General features: G+C 37.0%; 3 protein-coding genes and 1 non-coding gene across 5 annotated transcripts; 2 read left to right on the plus strand and 2 right to left on the minus strand.

Moving 5' to 3' along the window:
• Nucleotides 680-6,281, plus strand: LOC109712598. The gene is made up of 16 exons (XM_020236241.1): nucleotides 680-1,006; nucleotides 1,799-1,893; nucleotides 2,331-2,444; nucleotides 3,035-3,139; nucleotides 3,238-3,309; nucleotides 3,663-3,775; nucleotides 3,995-4,129; nucleotides 4,217-4,285; nucleotides 4,430-4,517; nucleotides 4,626-4,697; nucleotides 4,778-4,878; nucleotides 5,022-5,139; nucleotides 5,228-5,287; nucleotides 5,404-5,514; nucleotides 5,789-5,912; nucleotides 5,995-6,281. Exons 1-15 carry the CDS (start codon nucleotides 898-900, stop codon nucleotides 5,894-5,896), a joined length of 1,470 nt encoding a protein of 489 aa, XP_020091830.1. The 5' UTR covers nucleotides 680-897; the 3' UTR covers nucleotides 5,897-5,912; nucleotides 5,995-6,281.
• On the plus strand, nucleotides 6,706-8,446 carry LOC109712611 (uncharacterized protein At4g14100-like). The gene is made up of 2 exons (XM_020236266.1): nucleotides 6,706-7,465; nucleotides 7,993-8,446. Exons 1-2 carry the CDS (start codon nucleotides 6,973-6,975, stop codon nucleotides 8,202-8,204), a joined length of 705 nt encoding a protein of 234 aa, XP_020091855.1. The 5' UTR covers nucleotides 6,706-6,972; the 3' UTR covers nucleotides 8,205-8,446.
• LOC109714564 (probable serine/threonine-protein kinase PBL21) lies at nucleotides 8,763-13,657 on the minus strand. Of its 2 annotated transcripts, XM_020239256.1 has the most exons (9): nucleotides 13,486-13,657; nucleotides 12,093-12,310; nucleotides 11,472-11,704; nucleotides 10,956-11,082; nucleotides 10,745-10,857; nucleotides 10,424-10,505; nucleotides 10,079-10,265; nucleotides 9,875-9,989; nucleotides 8,763-9,306 (listed from the first exon to the last, which is right to left on the minus strand). In XM_020239256.1, the coding sequence occupies exons 2-9, from the start codon at nucleotides 12,241-12,243 to the stop codon at nucleotides 9,043-9,045; spliced, it is 1,272 nt and encodes a 423-aa protein (XP_020094845.1). In that variant the 5' UTR covers nucleotides 12,244-12,310; nucleotides 13,486-13,657; the 3' UTR covers nucleotides 8,763-9,042. The 2 variants fall into 2 exon arrangements, with proteins under 2 accessions (XP_020094845.1, XP_020094853.1); XM_020239264.1 differs by lacking the exon at nucleotides 10,424-10,505 and having other exon boundaries at nucleotides 10,786-10,857; nucleotides 13,486-13,656.
• TRNAL-AAG lies at nucleotides 17,940-18,020 on the minus strand. Its single transcript has one exon. It is a non-coding gene; the product is annotated as a tRNA-Leu (tRNA).

A 20,049-nucleotide genomic window follows, 5' to 3' on the forward strand; every position in this document is an offset into this window, starting at 1 on the left:
GGACCTGAATAAAAAATTATATATCTTAATAAGTCATAATAAAATAAAAAAAAGATTAAAAAAAGTACCAAGATAAAATTCTCACCTCCTTGGTTTCTTCTATGTAACAATGCCCATGAGCCCACCCATTTGGCCATTTAATATGCACGGACCATGCAATTGAATGTTCCCAAATAGCACCTGTATATATTAATGAGAATAATGAATAAAACGATTAAATTAAATAAATTTAAATTTAAATTTAAATTTAAATAATTAGAATATCTCAAAGAGAAAGGAAAAAAAGAAAACTAGAATGTCATGTAATTGCATTGGCATTTTATTTATTTATTTATTTTACATTTTACTTGTTAGTCTCCTGATCTACATGGAAATTAGAAAAAGTGGATTATTGCAATTGCATTGTCTTTATTCTTTTATTAGTGAAGTATAAAATATGTAATAATTTTATCCAAATCACATATGCTAAGAATTATTTTAGTGAAGACATAAATCAGCATAGAAATTGTAAAAATATATTTATATATTATCAGTCCCCATAGCATTACAAAATTATATTAAACTCACTTCTATTCTTATAAAATAGAAATCAAAATTGTATTGTAAAAAAAAAAAAAAAAATCTGAACTTGGGGGTAAAAAAATAAGCCTCTAACCTATTTATCACTCTCTCTCTCTTTCTCTCTCTCCTCTATCTTCAATTATTCACCAATCTCGCCAATTTTTTTTCTGGATTTTTGATTTGGTGAATGCTCGGCACGAACAATTAGAAATGTTTCCAATCCAAAAACCCAAACGCTTCTCCTCCCCCACTTCTTAATATCAACACGATCAAACACACACACACACGCACACATCTCTCTCTCTCTCGAGATCGATCGACACCATTGTGGGATTAATGGAGAAGGGGAGCAAGGAGAGTAGCAAGGATGTGATCCGGTTAGGGCGGGAATCGGTCATTCCCATCCTCAAGCCCAAGCTCACAATGAAACTGGCCTATCTCATAGGTAATTAGTTGAGAAATTTGGTGATTTGAAGTTTTGGTGGTTTTTTGGCCTTTTTGATCATCTGGGTCATGTTTTTTTCGCATGATCTCAAATGGTTTTCTCTCAAAGTCCTTCCTTTTTTGTTGGTTGTGGCTCAAAATTTTAGCTTTCTCTGGTTCATCTAGGTTTGCTTCGTTTTCAGGGCAATTTGATCTTACATTCGATCGAAAAGGTATAAGCCGAGTTAAGGGATGTAAACACTCTAGATTTTGAAATTTAGCATGATGGAGTTTGTGGAGAGTAGAGAGACAATGAGAATAGAAGTACTCAGCGCGAAGAATTTTACCAAAATAAATGGCCGAAAACTGGTTTATGGAGGATATAGATCAGCATATGTGAATCAAATAGAACTCCCAAGTTTTTGTAGCTACAAGTGCGATTGTAAGTATTGGTTCTTTGGCTCAATTGTGCTTTAGAGATAAAGAGGAATCATTGTCATCTTTTTCGCCATTGTGTAAACTTTTCTTCGGCAAGGCCTTTTTTTTTTCCCCCAAAGAGTTTAATTTTAGTTTCTCATAAATCGTATTTTCACTCTTAGACGCTGGGCAGTAATATTAGCATAACCCTTGCAGTGTAAGAATATATTCATAATGAGCAGATCTCCTGTGTTTATGACCTAATGGAAAATGCTAATGTTCTTCTTTCCTGATAAGTAATTAATTATATAAGCAATTTTCTAGCTTTGTTTGCTTTGCGGTCTTGATTCATTGCATAGTTACTAATTTCAGTGATGTTTATATCATACTCTCGAAGAGCATGATTCTGACAGGGCCGAGTTTCTGAAGCTCTGCAAGAGAGTTGAGTACACTATCAGAGCATGGTATCTTCTGCACTTTGAAGATCTCATGGTAAGATTTCGCACTTTTCTTTATCATGTGCCTTCATAAAAAGGAATTTTCGAAATGCAATTATGCATATGCAAGTTGACTTGCCTATAAACAGGGGCTTTTACGTAATGGTATTTTTGTAAGAAGCTGCAATAAATAAATCATTCATTTCACGGGGGAAAATTGGTATAGTACTGCACCAAGTTTTTCCATAGTTAGACTTTTCTGTTAGTACAAGGGTATAAATGTAGAAAAGTAAGTCTTGAAGGGCATGTTAATCTCCAGATTTTGTAAAGGTTTATAGGTAAACGGATAATATTCTAGGGGTATGTTATAAATATCTCTTAGAGTTGTTAATATGTGTATCAGCATTCATTCATAAAGCAGTACTATTTTCAGGCAGCTAATGTTTAGTTTCTGAGATTATTATTTTTTCTTTTTTTCCCCCTTTTCCGCAGCAACTGTATTCGCTGTTCGATCCTGTTTACGGTGCTCAGAGACTGGAACAGCAGAGCTTATCTTCAGAGGAAATAGATGTTCTTGAGCAGAATTTTCTCACCTATTTCTTTGAGGTCAAACACCTTTTGCATTCTAACCCGACTTTTTAATCCTCGGTACCATGTTTATTTAAGAACGGACATTGTCCCGTAATATGTGGAGCAGTCTTGGATACGTCAAAAAACTCATAATGAGAAAATTTTTATTGGAACCGCACCGAAAGCCTACTAATTAGGAGATGAACTTGGCTACGCTACTTTTATGAAGGGTGCTGTATGGTGTAAAAGGTTCTTCTTAAGCCTGTTTCTGTCAAAGTTTTGTACACGTCCTAGGTCATGGTAGTTAACATTGAAGGAAGGGCATTTCTTAATTTCTTGTGAAGTTTAGGTAATGCACGGAAGAGTTTAGGAGGTAAATGCTGTTGATTCACTAGAAAGCACGATTGATTTTTCGGTGAAATAAAGTCAGATACTTAAGCCAATACAAAACTGTCTTTAGATTCAACCCTATTTCTTATCCTACTTTATTGAATGCGTAGAAAAATTTACTTGATTGGGCGTAATATCTTTGCGACAATCCTACAGTTGTAGAATGAAACAACACTATGAAGCCTTTATATTTGTCAAAACTGTTGAAGTTGGTACATTCAAACTAATGTGAGCAGGTCATGGAAAAAAGCAACTTCAACATAGTGACTGATGAGGAGATTGAAGTTGCACAATCAGGGCAGTATCTATTGAATCTTCCTATTAAAGTTGATGAATCCAAGGTTTAGATATTATTTCATGATTTTATCCTTGATTTTTCATTTTGGCACATGTGCTGAAGTTTATGATTATCTCTTTTCCTTTTTGCATGATAATGCAGCTGGACAAAAAACTTTTGTCAAATTACTTTAAAGAGCATCCTCACGAAAACCTCCCCGAGTTCTCAGACAAGGTGTGTATCGAGCCCAAGTGCTGGATACAAATAATGATTAGCTGGATACTTTGTGTTAATGAAACCAAAGCTTTGTTATATGTGCCACCAGAAAAGGTGTTAGCATAATGTTTGAGGATATTCTTCTGTTGTTTTGTAAAATATTCTTACAACATCAAGTTCCTCTTCATAAACAGCAAGCCTCAAAAGGTAGCATCATAACCTTTTAATAGTTCTTTTCGCATATAAAGCATATGGGTTTAATTATCAGGTTATCAATTAGAGAAATAATTGATTTCGTATCTATCTAAATCCATTTCACTAATAAATCATATCATTTATACACTGACACGAGTGATTTTCATGTTCTATAGTATGTTATATTTCGACGGGGCATTGGAATAGATAGGACAACTGATTTCTTCATCATGGCGAAATTGGATTTGATCATATCCCGAATTTGGCAATGGTTGCTCCAAAAAACAAGGTATACCATTTTTTTTTTACAAAAAAATTGACTTTTTATTGTTACTGTTTTATTTCGTTTTAATGAGAAACAGCATAAAAAAGGATGGGGTGTCTCAGCATTACTTTTTCTAACCTTTAATGGAATCAAGTGTAAGCATGCATCTGTTGAAAATTCTATTTCAAAATATTTTATTCCGTGGAGAAGTTTGTACAAATATGGAATTCAACAATAACGCAGGCTGCAAAAGCTCTTCTCCAGAAAGCCAAAGGCAAGCCCAAAGAAAGATCCCAAGAAAACTGATGAACCAAATGGGGAAGCCGATGAGGAAGACCTATTTGTTGAACGCATTCGCCTTCAAAGCATGCAATTGAGGTGCTCTTTTACATTTGGTTCCTTGTAATCCCTTGTGTTTTTTTTTTTCTTTTTACTGTTTTACCTCTTTTTTTATTAAATTTGCAGCCTACGCAATCTACTGGGCAAGAACACAATACAGGAACCTACATTTGATAGGATGATTGTTGTATACAGGTACGCCTAGAAAGGCAGAAGTTTTAGTGCTATGGAATTAAATGGGGAATCATCACTCGCATTTGTAGTTAATTTTCAATTAATTTTGCTCAAAGTATATTGGATTCTGTGACTCATATTTTGTAGCAATTGGTTTCTTTACAGAAGGGCTAGCCCTAAGAATAAGACGGATAGAGGTATTTACATAAAGCATTTCAAAAATATCCCGATGGCAGATATGGAGTTAGTTTTGGTGAGCATTTCAAATATTTCTTTTATATAAAGAGAAGAAGTTCTATGATTCCTGGATGATTATTCTAGTTAATATAAAAAGCTGATTTTGAGTAATGTACTTTTGTAGCCCGAGAAGAAAAACCCGAGTCTGACTCCTATGGACTGGGTACAATTCATTGTTTCTGTTGTAATTGGACTCGTAAGTCTCCGAATGATTTAATTCTTACAATTTTATGTTATCTTATATTTCCATCCGAAAACCTCACATTATGTGTACAGGTCACTCTTGTTGGTTCCCTTGAAATGCCTAAAGCTGATTTCTGGGTCGTTGTAGCTATTCTTTCTGCTCTGGCTGGATATTGTGCTAAAATCTACTTCTCGTTAGTACTTTACAACAGCACTATCTTGCAGTTCATGTTCTTTCTATCTAAATTTTGTCGAAGATGAAATTGTTTCTCTACCAATTGTAATGAGAAGGGATTTGAAACGAAACACTAACGTGTTGAAGTTTTATCTACCACAGCTTTCAACAGAACATGGCAACTTACCAAAGCTTAATCACCCAATCAATGTACGACAAGCAACTGGATAGCGGGAAAGGCACATTGCTACACTTATGCAATGATGTCATCGAACAAGAAGTAGGTGTAATTAAACAAAAAGGCTTTGTTTATAAAGGATTTCTTTTCTTTTCTTTTCCCTGGATTCATGTGAAATTACAATTTGCAGGTCAAAGAGGTGATAGTTTCTTACTTTATTCTGATGGAACAAGGGAAGGCAACAATTAAGGTAGAGTAGTAATTATGTATCTTTTCCTTATATTTACTGCTAACTGAAAAGGAAAAAAATTAAAGTGACCGCCGGTAAGGTTTTTTTAATTGGTTCTGTATAAATTACCCATGCAGGATCTTGATTTGCGGTGCGAAGAGCTAATTCGCGAAGAGTTTGGTATTCAATGCAATTTTGATGTGCTAGATGCGGTTCAAAAGTTAGAGAGGCTAGGCATTGTTGCAAGAGTGAGTTTGCTATAGTTTACATAGTATTAACAAGCTCCCATCCATTTTTTGCGGCGCATATCAAACATTTTCTCCTTCCATTGATGAACATTAAAGAAAAGAGAAACAAGCAAATGAAAGATGCCGATCGCATCACACCTTTTCTCACTCAATTTGCTTCGTGCTGATGCGCTGTTTTCTTCTCAAACGCGGAGAAACAATGATATTCGTCCCCACTGAACTAGTTTTCGAATCGATCACCTGTGCCGAATAATGAATGAACTTGGTTTCCCAGGACTCGGTAGGAAGAATTTACTGTCTACCTCTAAAGCGGGCGAATGAGATCATCGGACCCACCACGGAAGAGCTGGTGGTGAAAGCCAAATACAGCTCTTCGGCTTAATTTCATTGGTTTTACGGTCGGTAATCTTCTCTCCTTGCTCTTGTTTCTGCTTAGAATGAGGAAACTTGTTACTGATTGATTAATTCATCTTTTCGAAGGGGTGCCAAATACATCATTCATTGGCAGGAAGGAAGGACAGTGCGCACATTTTGTTGGATTTCCGAATAAATGAAAGCGGAGACCGTGAATCTCGATGTGCCTATTTTTTTGTTTACCGATGTGTGAGATCTTGGAATATTTTTCTGGAATTTGACCTATTATTAGAATGAGAAAAATACGAAGATGATCTTTTTCTGTTCGTGTTGCGTGTGCGTGCGTGTTTCATGTGGAATTTGTAAGAGTGTACAATAATAATGCAGAGCAGCATGATTCTCCATTCTTTGTATGGAAATTTGCAATACTTTTAATAAGTAGGTTCCCAGTTTAAATCCAGCAGGGGCCATCTCATCTCAATTCTCAAATGAGAGATTAAAAGAAGCGCAATCATCATCAGAATGATTCTGACTTAATGGCTCTTCTCTTTCTACAATATCGATACAGTGTTTTAGAACGCAGAGACCACAGAGGTCCTTTATACATACATTACAGATTAGTCGATTCTTCTTCGAGAACCGTGCTCATCTATCATATATTCATATGTCATATATTATTATTATTATAATAATCATCATCAGCTGTTCCGTGCGCCATGATAATGAATAATAATAGTAATAATACTGTTTACCTCATCATACTTGTTAAATTAATGATGGTTTATAAGTGCACGAAATTTAAAGCGCAACTGCGCAAGGGATGAGGTTTTTGTGCATTAATAATTTCTCTTTGTCGGGTTGGGTGGGGTCGGGTCGCTCTTCTTCCTAATCCTAATTTGCTCTCTCCGTTTCCCTAATCCCCTCCCCACCACCACCACCACCACCTGATCTGAAACTCATAATAAGAAGAAGAAGAAGAAGAAGAAGAAGAAGAAGAAGAAGAAGAAGAAGAAGAAGGAGATTGATTTTTCCGCTACACTTCTTATCCTCCTCTCTCCCTCCACACGCAGCGGCGCGCGCGCGCACACACACAGAGAGACAACAATGTCCCCCACTCACCCTCTCTTCCTCCTCCTCCTCCTCCAAACCCTAGTAATAACAACAACAACAACAACCCTAGCCCTAGCGAGCTCGAGCTCGAGCTCGACGCCGACGCCGACGCCGTGGCCGCGGCAGTTCCACGCGCTGCTGTTCATGAACTACAGCGGGAAGCTGTCGATGATCGACCTGTGGTACGACTGGCCGAACGGGCGCAACTTCAACATCATCCAGGAGCAGCTGGGCGGGCCCCCCTTGCGGGACCTGGAGTGGAACAACGGCACCTCCTTCTTCTACACGCTCTCCCCGCCCCTCCGCTGCCGCTCCGCCCAGCTCGACGTCGGCATCCTCCGCCCCGACTGGCTCGCCGGCGCCGACTACCTCGGCACCCGCTCCGTCGACGGCTTCCTCTGCAACGTCTGGACCAAGGCCGACGGCTTCATCACCTACTTCGAGGACGTCCTCACCAACCGCCCCGTCCACTGGGTCTTCTACACAGGTCCCCCCTCCCCACTCCCCCCTACTTACTTTATTGTTTTGGTGTTATGGTGTTATGGTGTTTACCACGAATCCTAATTTGGATGGTGTTTTTGTTTTTAGCCCCCACGTTACCAAACTAACCTTTTTTGACCCCCAGTGCTAATCAGAACCAATTCAGTTCTTCAGAGTATTGATTGATTTTTCGTAAAAATGCTGTCCCGAAAAGTGCCGCCGCATTTTATTAACACAATCTCGTTATTAAAACTGGTGACTTTGTTTGAGGACAGGATCGAAACTCTTTGAGGCTATAATTGAGACCCGGAGGATGCTCTACGGTAGCCAGGGTTTGTACTTTGCGATTAATAATATAATAATTTTGTGCTTCTGATCAGAACTAGCCTGCCTTCGTTGCTTACCGGTTCAAACCATGATCTTGATAGTAAAAATGCAGCCTTTTTCCCCCTGCTGCTGCTGCTGCTGCTTCTTTTACCTCTTATCTTATGTAGAACAGCATTTCTGATATTGCTGCTGCCGCGGATACTGCAGGACGACAAGCTCACGTGATGACATTTGAAGTGGGCAAGTATCTCGAGGACGCCGAGTGGCAGGCCCCTGTTTATTGCTTTGATAAGGGGGAGGACGAAGAAGAAGAAGAAGAAGAAGAAGAGAGAGTAGAACAACCACAATCTATCGCCTCCGATGTCTTTGATCAGAATCTCATGCACAAGAGGTCCTTGCGAGGCTTAGTTGGGTCTTAAAACAACTTGCATCATCTATGCTATGGTTTTCTAATTCTCGCATTTGAGGATGTTTCTAGTACTGCTGTTGTAGCAATGTAATGTAATGAAATGTGCACGACTGATCGTGCTGAGTTTGTCTTTTGTAAGCACTATTTCTTCTTCCGAAATAAAGCTTTCCTTGTAAATACTGCAGAACTGTAATGTTGTTCTAGTTTTGATGTATAACATCATTCTGTGGCAGAATTTGATCTTCTTCTTTCTCTTGGTTATTTAGTTAATATAGATCCCCTCCTGCTCAATCCGTCAATTTTTCATTCTGTGGACCGACAACGGTCGGAATTGTCGGAATTGTCGAAAAGCTTAAAGCTGATATGAAATGGATTTCTCCTCCTTTAATAACTCTTACCAAAGTTGATGATTGTGCTACTTTTCAAGGCCCAAGAATGTAAGCACTTAATAGCAACATGTCTTGCAGAAAAGGCGGAAAAAAAAAAAGAAAGAAGAAAAGAAAGTACTATAATGACAGGCGTAAGTGTAAAAATCAGCAAGGATAAAAGTTTAAGACATTCACCTTAATTATTATTCAAAAGTTAATTCACACCAAGCCCCAGTCATATAAATGAGATAAAGTACAACAAAAATATTCTCTTTACAACATGACTCTACAATCATTTATGCTAACAGATAAGGAAAAAGAAAGAAAAGAATAGTACAGCTGATCTCTTTTATACACTTAAGCTGCAGCTGATATTTAACCAAAAACGCCACCATAAAAAAGGAAAAAAAAAAATCGCATATACAGTTCAGAACCCCCCCAAGAAAACGAAAAAACAAAATGAAAATTTTGCCTCTCAATTCACTTCGATGTGGTAAAAAGTTGGCTTCCGAGAGTCACAGTCGTGGTGCCTTCGCCCATTATGGTCGTCAAGCTCATCTCCTTTTCACGAATCCGATCGATCTCCATTTCAACGTAGTTCATGGGTGGGCGTCTTTCACTTAATGGGTTCACGCACCAGGTGATTAGCCGCAAGAACTCTCGCATGCCTTCGGACGTGAAGCTACTTCCCATCCTTTGATCCACGAAGGCTGAGAAAGTGCTCGACTCTTGATAGTTTTGTGCCTGTGAAGCAGCAATTATTGAAATAATTGTATTGCGAGTCGAAGAATTTGAAAGTATCTTAAAGAAGCGAAAAAAAAATGGCAAAGAATGAAACAGAATTCAAAGCGACTGGGAAAGTATAATAGCTGATCAGGGATGATGATTTCATTTAAGTTTACTTGTAAATGAGGGAAAAGAAAGCAATATCAGATGAGCAACACATATTCTTTGTGTAACAGTTATCAAAGACAACATGAAGAGAAAATTACATGAAAATCTCTCAAAGATGGACGGTATATAACGATAGTCCATAATGATTCCACCTGGGCAACTTTAAGCTTAATATGTTGCTATAGAAACACATATTCTTATACAGAGACAAATATTGAGCAAAATAAGACAGCGAGAAACATAACAAAAGAATGCAAGTCTAAGAACAAGCGAACCAACTGGTGAAGTCTCACATTTGCTTCAAAGTGTCAAGCACGGGAAGAATTGAACAAATAAGGGTAGGACTTTTGAGAAATGAACTTGAAAAATATAAGCATAGCAGGGTGTGTAAGCAAGCTTAGAAAAAGCTGATACTTACCCACTCGATGATGCTCCGATCTAACCTAACTTCCCGTCCACTTACTAACTCCAGAAGAAATACCCCGAAACTATATACATCACTTTCTTTTGAAAAGATTCCAGAATCCTTCGCCCTACGCATGCAAAAGAATAATTACAACATATATGCACTAACATCTAAATGTTAAATGATCTTGTGAGTTTCATGATGGAAAGTGAGTACTCAGGATCCAGGAAGGGATCGTCTGTTGCCGTTCTGGAAGATGGGCCGGCCCCATCGACTCGATCAAGCAAGCTTCTTAATCCGGCATCTGCAACTTTCGGTATGAAGTCCTCATCAACAAGGACGTTTGCTGTTTTGAAGTTCATATGAACCATAGGAGGATTCAATGAATGCAGGTGGCTCAGACCTAGTTAACAGGGGGTGAAAAAACTCCATAAGTGTCAGGCTCAAGGGAAGCAATTGTTTCAAGATTCGTGTACCCCAAAAAGAGTACTGATAAAATCAAGCGCCCATTTGGCCTAGCTTCTACAAAATTTTGAGTATTCTTGAACCGATACCTGACACTTTTTAACAAAATGTTTGGAGCTTTTTGCTGTAACAAAGAAGCAAAACGAGCCGCAAAAGGAGAAACTCCAATTTGAAACTTCTGCCTCCATTGCAACGACAAGCAGTTAAAAAAAAGTATAATGAAAAAGCTATTAGTGTTTCCTCAGACAGCTTTTCTCAAATAGCGGTTTTGCAAAACCTTCAGCCATGCAAAATGGCCCCAAGTCTAAAATGGTAGTTGAAATTAACTCCAAGCAGAAAATAAATAAATAAAATATAGACCAATAGTGGAGTCGTGCCATCTCTATGTCACTAAGGAAAAAAAAAAAAAACCAATACCAGTATAACCATTGATGGTCGGTGTTTTTGCAAATGATCACCTTTAGCTGTCCCGTGGGCAATAGAGAGCCTGTGTTTGAACTCCAACTTTCCACTTGAAACTTGACTAGCTCCTGCAAACCAGAGGCGGAAGCAGATTGTAAGTTTTTTATGGACTTCCTTGTGATAACAAACGAGAAGAGATACACAAATATAGAAACAAGTAAATTACCATATAAATGGGCGGAAACACTGCCATTTGGTATATACTCGTAAACAAGCATCTGGAGGTCATTTTCCTGGCAGTATCCCAAAAGGCTCACAAGGTTGCGATGACGGATGGACGATAAGTGATGTACCTAAGAGAAAACAACTCTAACAGTAAATACCAATTGTTTGTGCGCGTAGAAAAACACAAATAGAGAAAAGCTGCAAAACTAAAATGTTCTCTGCTTCTCTTTTTCTTTACGGTCTTTCAAGTGGAATGTACTTCTTCACTTTGTTTTTTTCTCCCTTTTTTTTTTCCTGGTGTGAACTCTATATTTATGGTTTTTGTTTGACAACAGAAAGCAGAAACATTGAAGAAAGTTCATTGTTTCATTATTTTCTGTATAGAGGAGTTTACAAATGAACAAACAATAATCAAAAGAAAAGAAAAGAAAGGAAGACCATCCCTAGATGATTTTTCACTGGAAAAAAAAAAGAGGAAAAATAGCATTAAAAAGTGAATACTTTGGTTAATAAGTACCTCTTGAATAAATTGCTGGCTAGGAATAGATGACCGTCTTTTAATAGCCACAATCATACCATCCTGAAGCAAACCCTTGTAAACTTCTCCAAACATTCCAAATCCAATCAGATTGATACTGCTGAAATTCTTTGTAGCCGCATTTAGTTCCTGGAGGGTAAGACATCGCGCTCCTTGCAACTCCAAAGGGTAAGAGACACCTCCTCTTAAAGCCAATTCACTACCACCTTCAACTGAAAGAGAAAGGGGGGAAAAAATCTAGTATTACATTCTCTCTCTCTCTCTCTCTCTCTAGAGCAAGAATGCCGAAAGCCTAAAGTGCCCGTTCAAGCTGTATCTAGAACATCTTCTCTACTCTATAAAGCAGAAACTTCTAAAACATAAGTGTTTGGCCAAGAAAAGTTCGAAGGCTTTTCCTATAGTTGGAAGCTGAAATAGGTTTTTAGACCTTAAAGTAAAAACTTTAATTTAAAGCCTTTGCTTCTACTACACCAAGAAGCTATTGCGGAAATTTTTGTTAAAAAGCTCATAATGCTTCATCAAACAACCCTACTGACACAAAAACTTTTGCAGAAGCTCCTGAGCAAACAGGTAATATGCCAGTGAAGCAAAAGCTAATACCTTGTAGAGATGGCTCGGATGAGTTGGATTCTGAAGTCCTCGAAGAATTCCTTCGACGGAATAAGCAATACCATATGAGGATTGCCGCTATCCCGACCAATGCCACACCTCCTGCAGCACCTCCGAGAGCTGCCGCAAGAGAGGTTGACATTTAGTATGGGGTCCAGCTCAGCGCAGTGTACTAGTTGCGAGGAAGCGGGCCCCACTATACATTGAACCTAATATACAACGCAACCAAGAGTTAAAGTTAGAAACTTGAGAGAACCTGCAGTAGTAGCAGAATAAATTTTAATATCATTAAATGAGAAATTGACCGAGACTTTTAGAAATAAGAAAGTTTAACAGTGAGACACCAAAGAGACTACAGTAATAGCAAAGAATGGCATAATACAAGTTAATTCTTATTGGAGAACCCTGTCTCCCTCTGGCACGTAAAAAAGTGCATTGTTTACATCATTGAGGGCATCTAACTCACTCTATAGTTTTGTACTGCTGCTTAATTTACAAAACTCCTGTATTTGAAGGGGTTACTGCTGCGTTTTGTCATTGTTGTAGAACAACAACCCATGAATATAGAGTTTGAAAGCAAACAACAATAACAAAATCAAAGGAAATCACTTACAAAATCAAAGGAAATCACTTCAAACTACCTTTGATCGCATAGAAATTAAAAAGAAGATAATGGAGGAGGAATATAATTCATAAAATGCCAAAAACAAGACCTAAGATACTGAATCTTTATGATAAAATGGGCAAGATGGTGTCACATTAGTAAAATCACCTGACTATTTCGAAAATTGTGCTGAAATGTACAAAAGTTAATCATTTATTAAAACTTCAGCAGAGGATCTATAATTGAAATCACCTAATAATGTTTGAGCAAACTATATCAGAGAAAAACAACTAATCGATGTACATTGCTAAACATGATGGGAGCATGATAGCGCAAGAGTAATTCCTAACTACTACCAAAATACATTCCGCAATATTTGCCCAAAAAATGATAAATATTGGATATTAAAGTACGAGACATCCGATTTCCAAGTTGAAAAGGATAAAACATCTAGAGCATTACATATGCACAACAGGTAAAACTTTGCCGTTGCCGGTCAACGATACGTAATACGTAATAGAAAAAATTGAAAAAATACAAAGACAAATGCGCATCAAAGAAGTTTTTGCACTAATAAAGCTAAAACACAAACGCAATCAAATTTGATCGAACTCAACGAGATTCACAACTCAATAGAAAGGAAAGAGAGAAACAATTGAGTTCCCAACAAGAAAATGTCTGTCACCCAAGATTCAAACATTATTAACATTTTAGTATGAACATAGATAGGGGAACCAAAAAAAACAAAAAAGACTTATCAACAAATAATTGGGTTCATACCTGCGATCTTTTCGGAACCAAATGCTTATTTCTTCGCCTCATTCGCTCGTCATCCCAACAAATAACTCTTTCCTATCATTCCACAACCAAAAAGTTTCTCACCCCAAATTCACACTACTGAATCCTCCCAGGTATGTCTAAAACTCCTTCCCCTCCTCCNCCCCCCCCCCCCCCCCCCTCCCCTCCCAACAACCAAGATGAAGAAACCTCCACTAAAACTACCCCCACAATGTACACAGCACTCTTCTTCTTCTCTATCTCTCTCTCTCTCTCTCTCACTCTCCCCAGTTGGGTGGGCTTATACCCTACCATCTGGTTGAGCTGTAACCATCCCCCATTGTACTTATAAACCTCCCTATAGATTAATCAAAAATCTCATGTTCCTAAATCATGGTTTAAGCAATGACAATGCCGACAGATAGTGACGCGGCGCCGACGCAAGACACAAGTTTTTTATTTTTTCCCCCTCCTCCTTTTTCCCCCTCCCTTCTCCTTCACTTCTCTACCACCAATCCAAATGGAATGGATATAAAGGAGGCTCTTTTATTCTTCCTCAGGCACAAACAACCACTAGCCATTAAAGAAAAAGGATCAAAAGAGAAAGGAAGAACCCCAATGACAGGGGATGTTAGTACCCAGGGAATATGATATGCCTCAGAAGAGAATTAAACAAAGGGAGGGGGGAGGAATTAGAGAAAGGGAGCTCCTTTTTTTTCTTTTTTTTTAATATATGGGCTGTAAAGAGAGGATTGAAAGGGGTTTTCTGACACTGCTACAAGTTGGAGGGTTCTGTGTGCAAAACTTTCCTTCTCTTTTTCCTCCTCACCACTCTTCTCCTGAGCATCTTCAACAATGGAGTTGTTGGAGAGAGAGAGAGAGAGAGAGAGAGAGAGAGAGAGAGAGGAAAAAATTGAATTTTGGAGAGGTGGGTAACTGGGTATGGATTAGATAGAGCTGTATCTCGATGAAAACAAGATCAAATTGAAGTAAAACAACCAAAAAAAGAAAAGAAAAAAAAAAAAAAAGAGGTTCAATTGGTTGTAAACTTGTAATCAGAAAGAAGGAGACAGCTATGTTTTCTAGTGAAAGCTAAGGAGTTGTTATCAGAAACAGGACAGCTATATTGACATTGTTCCTACCATAAAAATAAAACAAGATAAATAGAAAAAAAAAAAAAAGAAAAGAATTGAGGGGTAAAAAAAAAAGAAATAAACAAAATGATTTAGAGGGGAAAAGGTTAAAAATAATAATAATAATAAGGGCTACCTCACTCCCTGAGGAGGTGTTCTCCTACCAACAACATGACCCAGCTCCTCTTTTTTCTTGTTTTTTTTTTTTCTTAATCATTATATTTGGTTCTTTACTATTTGTAATTTTCTTTGAATTGGGGGGTTGGGGGTTTTATTTTAGATAAAAAAAAATAGGGCATGGGTTGGTGATCCTTTGGATTCTTCCTCTTTGAGTTTTTCACTGGGGAGAAGCATATCAGGTAATTAGTGCAATACAGCTGTACCAAAAAAAATAACATGTGCATGGGGCCTATGGGCTTCAATGGGCCCAGCCCATTCATGATGTAATCCACCTGTTCTTTGTTTTTTACTTTTTTAAAAAAAAAAATTGCCCTTCTCTATGGTTTTTTTTGGGTAATTTTCAGAGGTGGTAAATGTTAGTTTTTTATTTTTTGTGAATTTTGGATATAGTTATTTTTTTTTTTTGAAAGAGAAAGATAGCATGCTATTCGTTTCGTTTATTTTATTTAGAAATAACCACTTACGCTAAACAGGTCAAAAGCATATCAAATTTATCGCAAAAAAAAAGAAAAAAAAACTTATGATTTTGAAGCTCATATCTTTTTCCTTTTTTTTTAGCACTGAAGCAGGGGCTTCAACTTTTATATTTTACTACTGTGGAAAGTAAATGCAGAAGTAGAGCCAAATTGATCTGAAAAGTTGAAAGGGCACAAGTAAATAAATGGGGATAAAGAAGTTGTGGGAATAATTTAATGGAATGCATGATAAATTTAGAGAGCCATTTTGTTCTAGAACATCTATCAATCATCTAAATAAGGAAAGTTATTTCTACTGATGAATGCAAAAAGGGGCCTTTTGAACAGTAAAAATTGCCTCCTGTAAAGGTGCACTTAATCCCTTTTGATAGGAAATATATTGTTGATGTTGATTTATGGTTAGTAATCCCCTGGTACTTTTTCACATGTAGTAATTAAAGAAGAAGCACCACATGTTGGTGGTCCAATTGGCTTAGATTTGACCATACTATTCTCATATATATAGTACATACTCTAAAGCAAGTTAATAAATAAATGCTTACCATGCTAGCACTGCTATTTATGGCATGTTTGACTGTGTTTTTCCATTTAGAAAATGAAAGAATTCACTGAACACCATATATATATATATATATATATAGAGAGAGAGAGAGAGAGAGAGAGAGAGAGAGAGAGAGAGAGTTGGCCACTGGGATTGGTTTTCTAACTTTTAACCAATGCCTTGCTCTTGTTGCTCATCATGCTGGTCAACCTTGCTAGTGCCTAATGCAGATGCTATGAGACAAATTTCACCTTTATAGTAAAAAAAAAAAAAAAAAACCCTATTAAGAGCAGAGACAAATTGATATAAAAGATTATTAAAACTAGTTACTATTTTGTCGGCTGAATTTGATATGGTTTAGCAAATCCGATGCATGCATAGTAAAAACGCCTTTATGTGAATCGGTCCAAATTTGACCTGGATATATTTTCAGTCGTAGTATCTTGATGACCTAATTGATTAGGTTCGAATGTGAACCAAGATCAATTCAAATCTGATCTGTTAACATTCTTATCCTTTTCTGTCTACAAAGAGCTGAAGTGTAAAATTAGAGCTAAAGAATAAAACATAGTTTAGGTTATCTCATTCCCCCACCCAACAAAGGAGAAAAATACCTAGGAGCAAAAACTCCTTATCACTTCAATCATGGCAATCCCTAAAAAGAGATTTCTAAAGCTATGATTGGAGGCTTATCTCAGCATCTTCTTAAAAAAGAGCATATGGACAGGCTGGATTAGGGCCGGACTAACCATGCCTATTTCTTGGATGGACCCACATGGAAAAGAACAAAAGAGAAAAAAAAAAGAAAAAAAAATAAAGTTCGCAAACTAAGTAGTAGCATAATTTGTGTACCTCATCTAACAGGACACATGACTAGCCTGTCAAATTGAGTATTCACCCTTTTGTATTGGTGGCATCAGATATGAGCAAGGATGTCATAATGTGGACAGGGGTATATTAAGAAACAACCAGTGAACAGGCCTGTTAATTAGATATCTGCTCAAGTGATTGTAGTAATTCTCACGCCATGTTTGTTTTGCCGATGCACTTTTTTTCCTTTCTTTCCCCCTCTTTTTCGGCCAATAAATAAGATTATACCCTTCAGTAATTGAGTAGTAAAATGTGTTGTGTACTCCAAATTCCTATTCAATTTTTAATTTAATTCCTTAAATTATGATATGATTCCTGCTAAGCGGTGATTGCCGCTATCACATGAAGGAATCTTTTTCATTAATAGTTGCATGCTTGCAGGTTTATCACTTTGAACATGTTTTTATATCCGTAGAAAGATGCCACTGTTACTAAAATGCATTAGAAATGCAACTTTTTCGGTTGTTCAATTCTCTTTCTAGTGTTTATTTTGCGAGAAAAAAGAATCGTCGGTCTGATAGGTGAATCCAATATAGTATACATGTACAAAAGCAGCAAATAATTTGTCGCATTTTCATTATTTGAAATATTAGCACTCCGCGATGACTTTTGAACAGCGACTAATCATATCTGGATTTATATTAATGAACGAATTAGTTGTTGCCATGACATTCCCGCTTCTGTTTCACAGGAAGTCAAATGTCAATGAAATGCTTGAGCTTGGTAGATAATCTCTTTTTCTAAGTCGTTTAATATCTAAACAAAGGAAAGCGCAATATTTTGGTAAAATTTAGAAAAAAAACTTCAGATATCTTCCTTATGGTTGCGTACTTTTTTATTTTAGTACCCTATAGTTTAAAATGTATCAATTTAGTACCCCGTAGTTTCATTTTTCTCTTTTCATTATCCACTCTATTATTTTTTTTTTCGTTAAATTAGCGACAAAGTTAAAATTAAAAGATACTAAAGTGAATATTCGATAAGTTTAGGTGAGGTATCTAAAGGTTTTGTATATAATTCAACGAAATGTTAACGGAGAAGCTGACGACGAGAGAAAATTGAAACTACAGAGTACTGAATTAATACAGTTTAAACCTTAAACCACAAAGTAGTAAAGTGAAAAGTTACGAAACCAAAAGGGTGGTATTTAAAGTTTATCTTAAAATTTATGCTGGCTTTCAAACGTTTCTATGCTCTCTTTCAAACGTTTCTATGCTCTCTTTTTTTTTAAGTTAAAAAAGAAAGAAAATAATTTAATGTTGAGAGTGGGATTTGAACCCACGCCCTTTCGGACCAGAACCTTAATCTGGCGCCTTAGACCAACTCGGCCATCTCAACACGTTGTTTTAAATTCTTGAAAATAAGTATTTTCATTTAAACTTTTTTTACCACAACAGTTAGAACCAAAGTTCACCCACGAGAGGAAAAAAAACATTCAGTACATTTTATACAATTGCTTTAGTATGGCAACTCATCATCATGCTACAGAAAAGCTATAATTTAGGAGTGATCACACAGTGTGATCCATCTTTACCAAGTGCTTGGTTCTTGTAAAATGAGAGTGTATTGTGATTCAGTTTTGCAGACTCAATGTCCATCTGAAATACCATATTCGGAATCGAACTCATTCGCTGCAATCGAAAGAACCTTCTAGAGCACTTTGTAGCAACGCTCATTATTATAACATTTATGCGCAAAAAGTTAGTGAATAGAATGCATTCAATAGCCCTCCTTTCCACTGCCTCCCCGCCAGCCTGAGTTGGTGTTTTTTAAGGCCAAAACATTGCCACCACCTTGGCGCTGTCAGCGTGTCACCATCTTATTTTCCTGTGTTGAAGACAAAAAAAAGCCTATTAATTACAATACACCACTCCAAAGAGATTCAGTCAAAGACAAGCTGTATTTATGCTAATGGTTGTGTTGTCCTCTTCAAAAGAGAGAGATACATCCAAATGGGGGTGATTCAACACCCCATTGTGTCTTCTTCTTTTGGCACCTGAGTAGGGCCCCTTTTTGCCTTCTAGTCCCCACATGGTTGGGTGTAGGGCACCAACATCTCATGTGGCATAAACCAACATGATGAATAGCAAAAAATTCCCATTTGATATGATACCAACTAGGTCAAAGGGAATTAGCCTAAACTTCATTCATTCATTCATTCATTCGTTAACAAGGTAATAAGAAAATAAGAATGAGAGTTTCAGTTTTTCTTTTTTCCAAATGGATTCCTTCATCTTCCATGACTTGGCACCAAGGGTTGGTAACATTATGTATTGGTCAAGAAGCATATTTTGATATGAGAAAAAGAGAGAGAACCAAAGGTTGGTGCTTACTTTCTTTTAGCAACATTTAGCAAACAAATGCAAATGACGATGATTAGACATCACATCTTAATATGACCTCATCTGAATGAATTGATTTCTTAACATCCACTCAACAAATCAGTGCTTGTCTCTTTCTTTCTTTCTTTCTTTCTCTTTCTTTTCAAGCCAAACAACTCCATCAAATATTCAAACAAAATCAACCCAACATCTCATTGTAAGCTGTAAACATTTGTGCCTCACCCAACTTAAATTTCAATGAGAGAAATGAGGAGATGTTTTGTGATTCTTAGCATTCCAGCAAACATCATTCTGACACCCGAGATGCAGATCTATTAGCGGTGCTCAAAGATCTTGGTGTGAATATCTCTATATACCTACTGCTACTAAATGCATGAGATTTCGCCCACACTTCAGGTGTTCACATTCAATCAATGCCACATGGTGCTCATCCTCCTTTGTGAATATGCATATGATTATATTAAATAGTTCTCTATTGGAATCCATGTGCTTTGATGCCTACTGCTCCATATGCACACCTATGGAACAAAAGGATGGTTTTGTTTGATCTCCTCTGCTTCCATTATTTTTCAAATTGCTTTTGTGTTGAAACATCAAACATCAAACACCAGTCACATCTATATCATCTTAGAGCTTTTCCCTTTTCTTCTTCTCCTCCTCCTTTTGGGTATGAGGCAACAAGTGTTTAATGTACTGGGCTACTTGAATCCTCAACAGCATTAAATTGGGTTCAGAATGTAAACACAATATTAAAGTATTAGTCAAAAATGATGAAGAAATCACACAAAACTCAATAAACACAAACGATAATACGAACTCACGAGACGGCATTGCCTTGAACATCACTTTGCAGGTCTGATAGAATTTAATTGCAGTGATCAACAAGAACTTCTATGAGCCATACCTACACAAATTTTGGAAGTTTCTGTTGCTAGTTTAGAGTTCTCTTATTTTTTATGTGCTCTAGTTGACCCTGCATGATAAGCTGTTATTCTATTGATGCTCCTTAAAATTGGTCAATTTAC

This window comes from Ananas comosus, linkage group 1 (assembly GCF_001540865.1).
Source record: "Ananas comosus cultivar F153 linkage group 1, ASM154086v1, whole genome shotgun sequence".
Classification (NCBI taxonomy): Eukaryota; Viridiplantae; Streptophyta; class Magnoliopsida; order Poales; family Bromeliaceae; genus Ananas; species Ananas comosus.

What these genes read in the sequence shown, in the direction of transcription:
- LOC109714564 (XM_020239256.1), bottom strand. Translation starts at nt 12,243, where the DNA reads ATGTCAACCTCTCTTGCGGCAGCTCTCGGAGGTGCTGCAGGAGGTGTG. An exon ending in GACCATCAATGGTTATACTG is followed by an intron (nt 10,506 to 10,744) that starts GTATTGGTTTTT and finishes CAATGGAGGCAG; the next exon opens with AAGTTTCAAATTGGAGTTTC. An exon ending in TCCAAACATTTTGTTAAAAA is followed by an intron (nt 10,266 to 10,423) that starts GTGTCAGGTATC and finishes CCTGTTAACTAG; the next exon opens with GTCTGAGCCACCTGCATTCA.
- LOC109712598 (XM_020236241.1), top strand. Translation starts at nt 898, where the DNA reads ATGGAGAAGGGGAGCAAGGAGAGTAGCAAGGATGTGATCCGGTTAGGG. An exon ending in TTCTCACCTATTTCTTTGAG is followed by an intron (nt 2,445 to 3,034) that starts GTCAAACACCTT and finishes TAATGTGAGCAG; the next exon opens with GTCATGGAAAAAAGCAACTT. An exon ending in CAGATATGGAGTTAGTTTTG is followed by an intron (nt 4,518 to 4,625) that starts GTGAGCATTTCA and finishes GTACTTTTGTAG; the next exon opens with CCCGAGAAGAAAAACCCGAG.
- LOC109712611 (XM_020236266.1), top strand. Translation starts at nt 6,973, where the DNA reads ATGTCCCCCACTCACCCTCTCTTCCTCCTCCTCCTCCTCCAAACCCTA. An exon ending in CCACTGGGTCTTCTACACAG is followed by an intron (nt 7,466 to 7,992) that starts GTCCCCCCTCCC and finishes CGGATACTGCAG; the next exon opens with GACGACAAGCTCACGTGATG.